Consider the following 10,905-nt stretch of genomic DNA (forward strand, 5'->3'; position numbering starts at 1 on the left):
GGGACAGCACAGTGGTCGGCCCCTGTCCCGCTGAGCATTCAGTACCACCCACGTGCGCCAGGACAGGCCGTGGGACCGACACAGTGGGAGGGTTGAGACGGGGCAGGGGGTCTCGGTGAGGAAGCCCCAGCGGAGGGGGGAACTTTGCATTGTGCCAATTTTCCGAGACGGTGATCTGGAATAGATCAGCCACGAGGGCACTCCTTTTAAACGTGGATTACTATAGTTTAATCATCTTTCTCCCCATCTCTCCCCCATTTTTTCTTTGTTCCTTGCTGTTCCTGGTGGTTGGAGAGGGGGGGACTGGAATTAAAACTACAGATGCTGACGTGTCTTCTCCCTTTTGAGTCAATAACGTATAAGCTAAGTGACGCATCTGTTCCCACTCTTTCTGGCAGCACTCACGATAGAACAGTTAGTGTGAATACAGGAAGAGGTTACGTCAGGGCGTGAGAATGGAGGTATTTTAATCAATAGACCAAGCAGGAGAAGGCTGGAAGGATTTTCGGGTTAAAGAGCAAACCATTCTTTGAGGTTGATTAAAACACCCCTCTGCATGTTTTAAAAACCTGAAGGAAATTTTATTTCTCTTCCCAGTGGGATCTGGCCCACCCTCTTGGTGGGACAGGAAGAACTCACTTAAAACAATCCACGTTTAAAAGCACCCTGAGCTAGAATTTCCATGGTGACACCCTGAGGGGCGGGCGGGCGGGCGGGCAGTGCCGGGCCAATCGCTGGGCGTGTGGGGCAGAGATCAGGGTTCCTCACTGGAACGTCTTTCTCAAACAAGTGGGCAAACCTGATCTACATCCCGGCCCACGTGCCCCTGATTCCCACTCATTCTCAGGCCTGCTGGGGAGAACGCGCTCGCGATTTCAGCCCGCCGTCCTCGAGTTGATGTGACGGGGAGGGGCAGGTCACTTCCTCCGAGCCTGGGCCTGGTTACTCTGTCCCTTTTGGTGCAGCTGTTTAACTTGGGCCAGGATGTCTCGGATCTTACGCTGAGCCATCTGCAGAAAGAGCAAGCAAGAGAAAGGGAGTGGGGATCTCCGAAGGGAAGGAAGGCGACGGCCTCATACAGGGAGACAGGTCCTAGGGACCCAGACACCAGCAGCAAACAGGACACACAGGACTTAGAAGAAAGGTGAGGAAGACTGAGTATGAGAGTGACCCACATTTCTCTGCCTCCGAGTGGACCCCGAAAAACTCACTGGTTGATACCGCAATGGGGGTGGGGGCGGGCAGGATCTAGAATTTATTCACACCTTAAAAACTTTACAAAGTTGTCACTTTACTAAACCCCTAATGGACCTCTTGGAGTTCCCAGAGCATGTGTTGATCAAAGTCTCATCCACCGAAAGCCCTCGGCACAAATCTCGGCTCCGCTCCGCTCCATGCGTAAGTGCCCCCCCCCACCCCCCGCAGGGAGAATGGATGAAGTGCTGGACGTGGACCAACCACTGCGAACGGGCCAAGTGCCGAAGGGTCAATAGTTGGACTCTTTCCTTCTTAAAAGCTTTTCCCCTAAGAACAAAGTTTTACAAGGAAAACCCACTGCAAAATGCAATTCACTTAAATGTCCCAGAATGTCTCTCGTCCGTGAACAAGACTGGGTGATAAAACTACCCATTTCTTTTCTTATCCAGTGCCAAAAAAAAAAAAGTTAGGGAGGGTCTACAGTTAACCAACAGGAAAGGTCACTAACAAGGACCGTGCAGCAACACATCGGTTCCCCCAGGGGATCTCGGCAGGAGTAGCTCCTGGACCTGGAGGAGAACAAGCCGGCCCAGAGGCAGGAAGTGTCCCCGGGGCTTGTCAGCCTCTGCCGTCCTGCTGCTCTGACCCCTGGGCTCCCGGGCTCCCGGGCCCCCTCCTGTGATGGGGACTGCCATGTGTACCTGGCTGGCATAGAAATGCCCGATGATCTTAACGATGACCTGGTCGTTCTCATCGGGGGTCTGGTCTCTCGGCACCACCACCTCGGCCGCCGTCAAATTCTGCAACTCGTTCACCTGCAGGTAGGACGGGCAGGGAGCTCGAGCGCCATTAAGAAGTCGTGGGTGGGCTCAGAGGGGGGGGCAAGAGGCTGGTGACCAGCGGGTGGAAACTGGGGTCAGAAGCTGAGGTTGGGGAGCAGAATCAAGGAAATGGACAAACCGGAAGCCTTAGGTTGGGCGGGGCAGGCCAGAGCAGAGCCCCTGGCTTTGGGCACGAAGGCCCAAAACTCTCAAAGCGGCCCTCACAGCTCACCGTTTTGCCGCCTTTGCCAATAACCCGGCCGGCTGCTGACGCTGGTACCCGGATATGGGTTTCCAGCTTCACTTCCTCCTTGGGACCAAAGAAATTCTCCTCCTTGAGTTTTCCATAAATTCTTCCCTGAGCCTGAGAAGAGGAGGTCGTTGTTAATCATTGGGCCATACCTACATGACAAAACATGAAGCACAGCCCCCAAGCTCCCCACCGATCCTGTTCTGGCCCACGACCCCCACCCCCGCCCCGGGGTGGATCAACCACCTAGGCCAGGTGATATGGAAGGTCAACAACACTGACCCAACATCGGTGCCCCTTTGGCTTATTGGTTCGGAGAACCTCGGTAGAGTAACCAAACACATACTTCCTAGAGGAATACATACTTCCTAGAGGAATGCATTCGGTTTGGGAAAACTGGCCATAAACCGGACCCGTGGGAGTCTGGAATGGCTGCATTTATTCAAACAAGGCAGTGGGGCTAGTAATTCAGGTCCGAGCAGCAGCTGAGTGGGCCACTCAGAGAACGAGCTGCCGGACCTTCTACATGGCCTGGAGAGCTGTCCCTGTTCTCCGTCCCTGTCGGGCTAAGTTAACCATCAGCTCTTCGGCTGCCTGACCAGAGAAGTTTGAGAACCCAGGGATGCGGTAGAGACATAAAGGACAGAAGGGAATTTGGCGTCAAAGGCCTTCCTTAGTAACTGAGGCAGAGCGCCTGGAAGAAGCCTCAGACTTCCTTCTCTCTCGCACCTGCCGACCTCCCAGAAGTCATGAGGGAAGTGGCGGGCAACAGCAATGAGGTTCGATGCCAGTTTGAAAGCAGCCTTCCGGCCCTCTATTCTGCAGAGTAGCTTAAAAAAACAGACACCGGTCTGCACCCCCACCTCCACCCGGAGTCAATTCCAGTGTGTCCACAGCTTAGAACAAACCATAAAGATCAGAACCTTGAATTGGGCCTCTGGGGGTCCAGTGATAATGACCATACGAACTTTGGAGTCCGGAGTTTCAGGAGGAGCAATCTGGAAAGCAAATGCTGGTCATGGGCGCGCCCATCCACCCCGCTCCAAGGCTCATACCCCTCTGCCCAGCCCCCACTACCCGCTTCTCAGGACAAGGGAGGGAAGGAAAAAAGACCCAAAACCCAAGGTCGTTGCCCCTGCCCCAAAACGGATTTGACAGTCTCAGTGCGTTTGCTTCCAGGACATTATCTAAGCAAGGCCCCCACCCACTGTCCTGGGGGGGTCCCACTGGAGTCCTGCCAAGCAGAGGGCACAGAGGAGACGACCAATGAGGGGAGGCAGCCGCAGCACTTCCCCGGGAGCAATGACTGCTCCAGCAAAACCGGAAGATCACCAAACCAAGTGGATTTAGACTTGGAAATTGAACATCGTTGTTTCCCTGCGCCAGTCTCCCTCCCCTCTCTACAGGCCAGGCCAGGGAAGGCAAATAAAGATGGCCGTCGGCATTTACTGAGCAGTCAGTGACCACCACGCGCTGACTGAGCCAGGGGCTTCAGCTGCCCTACAGTAACTGCTATACTGATGAGGAGACTGAGGCTCAGGACCTACAGCCTAGGAACGGGGATTTGAACCCATGTCAGTGTGTGACAGAAGCTAACCTCTTTCTCCAGACTATAACACTGCAGAGAGCCCAGCTTTGCCCTGTGGGAAGGATTTCTGCCATTCCACAGGACAAAGGCTCCAGCACCAGCCAGATGGGGTGCCTGGGAACAGAGGCAGAGGGTGAGGGAAGCAGAGCACCCCCACATCGGGGACCTGGGAGAACACGGAGCAGATCACCTTGATGGAGGCGCTGGCAAAACGGGAGAGCTGTTTGATGTGCTGCCCCTTCTTGCCGATGATGGCGCCCACCGCCTGGGCAGGGATGAACACCTGCACCATCTCCTGCTCCGGAGCCTGCTGCCGAGACAGGGCGCGTCATTGCCTCGGGGCCAACACCACAGCCCAGAGCCCCGCCCCACCCCTGCCATGCACCCTCGGGGAGAAAGGGGTGCAGGCACGCAGCGGCCAACCTGGGCTACATCTTCTTGAGCTCTCCCTATGCCCAGCAGGGATAAAGGGAAGAAGCTGGGCAAGAGGAAGAGGAGGAGGAAAGAGGAAGAGTGCTGCCAGCATCCGAGACTGCCCTCCACGGAGTCGAGGTTCTGAGGTATCACCAAGGGCTGGGAACAATGTAAGAGGAGCAGCCTCAGACCCCTTCCCCCTCCCTACAAACCCCCAGGCAGGGCGGCCGAGGCCAGGCCCGTGTGCACCTACCATGAAGGAGCTGTAGGGAGCAGCTCCGGTGACACTGCTGGGAGGAGGCGGGACCGCACTGGACGAGGCTGGGAACAGACCCACGGCAGCCAAGTTCAGGCCAGGGATGAGATGAGACTGCAGCTGGGGAATGAAGGGGAGGGGTCAGCTCATTCTGACAGGGCCTGAGGGTCCCTCCTTGTGTGTGTCCCTGGCCGAACCAAGAGAACAAGCCCCCCCTGCCCCCCCTTGGAGAGGGTGGGCCAAACGCAGAACGACGCGCATTTACACCAACACCCTCCTGCCATCTGCTTTCTCCACATATGCATGTACTTAGAATGCGCCATTATAAGTGATACTGTGTTCTCACTGGACTGAGAACTAGCAAGGCCAACCGAAGAGCCAATGGGCTCTTCTGTCAAAGGTCCATCCTCCGGCCCTGACCACCCTGACCAGTGTGGCTCAGTTGGGTGTCATCCTGCAAAGTGAAAGGTCGCTGGTGCGAGTCCTGGTCAGGGAACATACGAGAGCCAACTGATCAACAAAACATTTCTCTCTCACAGAAATGTGTCTCTCCTTCTTCCTCCCTCCTCTAAAAACAATCCCCCCCCCTCTAAAAATAAACTTAAAAAATAAAAACAACGAAGTCCACTCTCTGGTTCACTTCGAGACAGACAACAAACTCACAGCCCTGTACTGCAACCCGTCTACGTGAGGGGTGGCAGAGACAAGTGTCCATTGGAGTTCTGTTCTAGGACTCACCTTTTTGGTTACCTACACTACATCCTTGCCCCCCTTTGAAAATCAAATGTAAATGATGGACTGTCCACCCACTAAAGGACACATGTGTGCACACATGCACACGCAAATTTTACACATAATTATAGGATGCTCACAGACCTGAAAGCCCAAGATTAAAACTCCCACCCCAAGAATCAAATGAAGAACCCCTACAAATTAAATTTAAAAGCCTTTTCTTCTGTTGAATCGAGGTCCAAAAGCAAAGTGCTTTGAGGCCACACAGTGTTCGGCACACCCACCCCCAGGGATGGCCCACGCTGCTGAAGCTCGGGTCGGGAGAGGGGCAGGCAGGTGCCTGGCACTCACACTCATGGCGGCCACATCATTCTCATAGGCCTCCCGAACTTTCTTCATGATCTCCTGCTCAGCCCTGCAGCAGTTCTCGATGGCCCCCTTCACGGTGATGGTCCTCTCGGGGTTATAGAGGGTGAGATCCTGCAGCCTGGGGGTGGCAGAGCGGCGTCACCCTTCCCTTCATAGGACAGGACAGGCCCCGGCCCCAGCCAAGACAAGTCCAGTCTCTGCTCCATCTCGGCAAACTGTGTAACTTTGGCCAAACAGCCCTCTCTCTGGCCTCTGAGTTGTAACCAGGACAGGGAGAAGTGCGGGGAGAGAACACCCAACTGAAACCCCTTTAAGTGCGAGGAGTCCATCACAGGCTGTCTGTCACTACAGACAAAACAAGAACGCCCCTTTCCCCGGTGGTTCAAGGCCACCCATTTTCCGTGCCGCTTTGGAAAGGAGCAGAGCTGTGCCTACCAGCAAGTCTCTGATGAAAGGAAGATGCACGCAGCTCAGAGGAGCTATGCCACCCTCTTCACTCGGTGCTTCCCAGACCGGCAGGCCACCACAGGTGCTGTCCTCAGAAAAGGACCTAGTCCTGCCCCCTCTCACAGCCCGATTCAGGTGCTTGAAACCCCAAAGCCCTGGCTCCGAGCTGTGGGCTCTCTTCCTGAAGGGCAGAGGCCTGAGGGCAGAGGCCCACAAGGAGGGGTGATGGGAGAACCCCGGCCCCGATGGAAAGGAATGCTCTCTATCACGTCCTTAATTCTCCTTCAATAGGAAGCAACTGCATCCAACTTAAGGGGCAAAGATTAAGACTCAATAATGGAACATGACCCAGCCCCAGGCCCCCGGGCCCCCCACTCCTAAAGAAGGAAACACTGGAGTGCCTTACGAGGAAATGGTGATTTTCGTCTCGGTGTCCTGCTCCACCTTCTTCAGGTTGCGCCCCTCCTTGCCAATGAGACGCCCCACAAAGTTATTATGCGCCAGGATCTTCAGGGGGACCTCGTCAGCCCTTCGAGAGACAGGGAGAGCAGTGAGGGGCAAGAGCTCCTTAAATGGTGGGTCACATGCAGACTCAGCCACCATGCCACCCCAGGGTGCCTTTCGGGACAAACCGCAGGTCAAAATGACGTTCTAGAAGAATAGCACTAAAATCGGCGGATTAGCGGCTGCTTCGGGAAAGAGTGACAGGGTGGTAGGGACAGGCTGCCAAGGTGCACAGAAGTGCTGTGGGCCACGGGTATGTTCATTATCTTAATTGTAGTGACAGTTCTACAGGCACGTGCACGTTCAAGGCCATCCAACTGCGCACCTGAAAGTAGCCACACTAGAACTCTCTGTAGCTATAAACAAATGAGCTGAGTCAGTATGCGCTGGTGCATGAAAACAAAAAGAGCAGCCATGTTCATTGTGACCCTGTTTATGCTAAAACATGCGCTCACACACGTGCACAAGGACATACATGCTTCCAAGCGTACAAAGTTTCTGGAGAGATAAAAGGTGTCGCCGTGGGAAAGAGGACTGCCTTTCTCAGTTTACAACCTTTTGTAGAATTCTGATTATGTCTCCTTTTGCTAATAAAGTGTGTCGAATTTGGGGAGGTGGCGATCTCCACATTCCGCGAAAAGCCTTACGTTTTGGTGTCCTTGGCCTCCTTATGCATGATCTCCAAGATCATCTTACAGGCGGAGGAGCAGCCCTCAGGGGTCGAGTGAACACTGATGGCCTTCTCCGCAGCCCCTGCATTCTCCTTCCTGTGCACGTCTATCCTGAGGACCAGAAAGACAAGGACGGTCGGTCGGCTGTTGCTGGGAGAACCCCGTCTTTCTTGGGCTCCCCCGACCTCTCTTCGAGCAAAGGCATAGGAGTTGCTCTTCTTGGAATAAGGTTGATCAAAGGCAAAATTGGAGAAGGCAGAGGAAAGGGCCAGGGACGTGTGACCAGCCTGTCGCTCTGGATCCTGTCTTAACCAGGTGGTGGCAGTGGGAACAATGGCATCTATCATGGTAATGCAGGGACAGGGACCAACAGCCCGCAGCTCTCATTTGTGAGTTCTCGGTTTCCCCCTTGAAACAACTTCAAAGGGAAGGCACACTGTCCCGAGTTAAAAGTAGCTAACGAAGGATGGATTATGAATCAGGACACGACATGCCCTGCTCATTTGCAGAGTGCGCCGGTCAGCTGTGAAGATGACAGAACAGGGAGGCTGCGGTAGAAGGGGAGATGGGACAGACTTCTGCCCATTATACTGAGGACTCGAACTCCGGCCAGGCTGACCAGCCCCACTGACCCCAGTAAGGGGTGCTGAAACCACAGAACACCAAAGGATGACCCACTGGCCGAGACTAGTTTGCTTGCTGGGACTTCCGACGGGAAACTCTGGAGCCCTCCTACTAACAACGGTATAGGGCCTGCAACTGCCACCACACAGTGCGCCCGCGCCTACGCCACCTTCCCTCCTGGTGGGAAGCAGGGACTCCTAAGTGGAAAAGAAGGAACATGCTCCAGGTAACACTTCCCACCGAGGCCCCTCAGGATGCTTTCAGGAGGCACCCACCCCCCACCCAGGTGCAAACCATGACTTCCTGGTACCCATCTCAATTCCCCTGCAGCCAAGACTCACTTGGACTGGGTCTGCTTTGTGATATTGCGGATGGTGGCACCCTCCTTGCCAATGATGGCGCCCACGTACTGCGTGGGCACCAGGAGCCGCAGCGGGATGTCCACCTGCTGCTGCTTGGCTGGGGCCCCGGCAGCCACTGGCGAGCCCTGTCGAGGCTGACCCCGAGAGCCAAAGCCTCCACGGCGCCCGTTCTCAGGACCCTGTGCAATCTGCTCATCGGGGATATAGGAGACCTTCAGGGCGTGGTTCTCCAGCTGGTGGCCATTCAGCTTCATGATGGCTCTGGGAACAGAGAGAGAACCCACCGGTCACTGCAACCCATGCCACGCACATCAAGCGCTCTCCGTGAACCGAGCATTCTACGCGGTGACAGCACAGAGCACACTCCAGAAATGGACTCACCCACCTGCCTGCCCCTCCCACCTCCACCCCAGAGCCCTTCCAGTCTAAACGGTGTAAAATGTTGAAGGGAAATGCAAATTACTTACTTCCACTAATGTGGGGGTAAGCTTTTCAACTTTAGCCAAAACTACCTATTGTGAGTCATGTGAAAATTCCATGTGCCTCATGATAAATGAATAAACACAGTAAATAAAAAGAATTCACAAGATCTGTCTTTGCGGTTATTGAGTCTGGCACCTTCTTTGTTTAAGGAAACTACATGGGAAAAAAGTTAAGATCTGGAGACAGAACAGCTTGCTTCCCACGTGGAGGCAGGGGTTTAAGCATAACCAGGGCCTCTGCCAAGCGGCTGAGCGGCACTGAGGGGAGGGGCCAAGCCCCGCCCACCCCCAGACCTGTCACTGGTTAGTTCGTGAGCAGGGCAGCCACGGCAGCAGGGGAGTGCACCAGTACAGACGCCTCTTTTAAAGCCAGACTAAAAGCCACAGGTTGGCCACCAGGGGCCGTAACAGCCTCCAGAAAAGTCTTGATCCCAGAAGACATTTAAAATACAATGGTCTTTGACAAGGTGGTGGGATTTTACTGTGGAGCCTAAGTTGGAGAAAGCGGAAAGGACAGAGGCAGCAGCATGAAGCAAGAAAGCCATCAACAGCAAAATGTAGGTAGCAAAAGGCCTATAATAGGGCCTACAGAGATATGCATGGGTGAACGTGTAACATGTAGTTACTTTGTCAAGACCAATGGTGGGAAGTGTTCATTGCTCAACCAAAGGGACAGGAGCCAGGAAGAGGAGGTGTAAGGGGACTGACAGGACCCCAGCAAACACCTACTGGGCTCCCGGAGGTCACTGCAATAAAATGTCTGCCCCACCTCGGCCTATGTTGACTCATCCTTTTAGAAAAGAATATAGTTCTTCTTCCCTATCACTAGATGGCGCCATCAACACAGCAAAGCCCTGAAGTTCTCAGGCCACTAGTGATCCAGGAGCCAACCTTCTCTCTCCTACAGAGGATGTCCCACCTTGGGTCGGGGGAACCAAGGGTGCTGGAGTTCTTTGGGTCCCTCCCCTTCGAACCATTTGCCCTCAATCCTGATGGCGTTACTGAACCTGTGAGATTCCTGAACCAACCCCGCAACAGCCCACAAAGACCCTCCGAGCCCCACTTTCCAGCCTACTCACTGCCTGGTCTGCTCCCGGTTGGAGTAGGTGACATTCACCACGGCGGTCTCACTCTCTGTGTTCACTGGGGGGGCAAGACAGAGGCCGGGGTTAGAGCAGAGACCCAGAGATGCCACCAGTGCATCCTGAGGGCTAAATGACCGTCCTTACATCTTGTAAGGCAGACCACCTGGAGCTTCTGAAATACCTGAATGACAAGCCAAAACGGTTCCCCTTCAAGCCCCTTTTATCAGAACTCCTAGAAAATTTAAGTTCATCTCCTTGCATTTTCCTTTCTATGTCTTCCTTTGACGTCCCTTCCCAGCCCCCACGGGAGCTGGGTACACAAAAGGACGTAGTCAACACATGGGCAGTTCGCTGTGAGAGACACAGTTACCCTTGGAAAGTTAAACTAGTTAAAAATCAACGCACACCGAGATTAACAATTCATAGAAGCAAACATCCCGAGAAATGGTCCTTCAGGACATGGCTGAAGAGATCTGGGCAACCCAAATCCATTTCAGTGGCCTGACTGTCCTCAAGAACACGCCAATCAAACTCGTGTGCACTATGACCCAACGTCTGCGTCTTCTCCAGGGAAAGGATTTCCCAAGGGTTCCAAACACCTGGGCCGTGGAAATGCACTCGTTCAGGGCGTCCTGCATGCAGGGCACCGGCCGTTGACCCCACCAAACCCTTCATAAGCAGCCCTGTGATTTTCATTTAATGACCACACATTCTCTCCTGCAGGAAGAAGGGGTGGGGCATCGGAATTTCGGGGCAATCCGGGCACATATACTTCACCTTTTTTAGATTTTATTTATTTATTTTTAGGGAAGGGAGGGAGAGAAACAGCAATGTATGGTTGCCTCTCGCACACTCCATACCGGGGATCTGGCCTGCAACCTAGGCATGCGCCCCCCTGACTGGGAATTGAATCGGCAACCCTTTGGTTTGCAGGACAGCAATCAATTCACTGAGACACACCAGCCAGGGCTATACCTCTCACTTTAAATAAATAAAATTAGCCTGCTGTACGCAGCACTGTCCTGTGATTTTGGATCCCCCGGGCCTGCTCAACCCCGGGGTGGACGACACGGACCAAAACCAAGCCTCCAACCCCACCCTGC

At 54.2% G+C, this 10,905-nt stretch overlaps 1 protein-coding gene across 1 annotated transcript; it reads right to left on the reverse strand.

Annotated features, from left to right (window-relative positions):
* Positions 1-559: 559 nt before the first annotated feature.
* IGF2BP1 (insulin like growth factor 2 mRNA binding protein 1) lies at positions 560-8,792 on the reverse strand. Its single transcript, XM_037033352.1, has 11 exons — positions 8,703-8,792; positions 8,215-8,496; positions 7,226-7,360; positions 6,481-6,603; positions 5,610-5,745; positions 4,524-4,646; positions 4,047-4,166; positions 3,192-3,266; positions 2,251-2,382; positions 1,899-2,012; positions 560-1,010 (listed from the first exon to the last, which is right to left on the reverse strand). Exons 2-11 carry the CDS (start codon positions 8,487-8,489, stop codon positions 918-920), a joined length of 1,326 nt encoding a protein of 441 aa, XP_036889247.1. The 5' UTR covers positions 8,490-8,496; positions 8,703-8,792; the 3' UTR covers positions 560-917.
* Between the last annotated feature and the right edge of the window lie 2,113 nt (positions 8,793-10,905).

Source organism: Sturnira hondurensis, unplaced genomic scaffold (genome assembly GCF_014824575.4).
Source record: "Sturnira hondurensis isolate 20B ecotype Veracruz unplaced genomic scaffold, ASM1482457v3 Scaffold0021632, whole genome shotgun sequence".
Classification (NCBI taxonomy): domain Eukaryota; kingdom Metazoa; phylum Chordata; class Mammalia; order Chiroptera; family Phyllostomidae; genus Sturnira; species Sturnira hondurensis.

Excerpts from the sequence above, each read along its gene's own strand:
- IGF2BP1 (XM_037033352.1), bottom strand. The coding sequence starts at position 8,489 with ATGAAGCTGAATGGCCACCAGCTGGAGAACCACGCCCTGAAGGTCTCC. Across the intron at positions 4,647-5,609 it reads ATGATGTGGCCGCCATGAGT|CTGCAGTCTCATCTCATCCC; the intron begins GTGAGTGCCAGG and ends TTCATTCCCCAG. Across the intron at positions 1,011-1,898 it reads GGCATTTCTATGCCAGCCAG|ATGGCTCAGCGTAAGATCCG; the intron begins GTACACATGGCA and ends CTCTTTCTGCAG.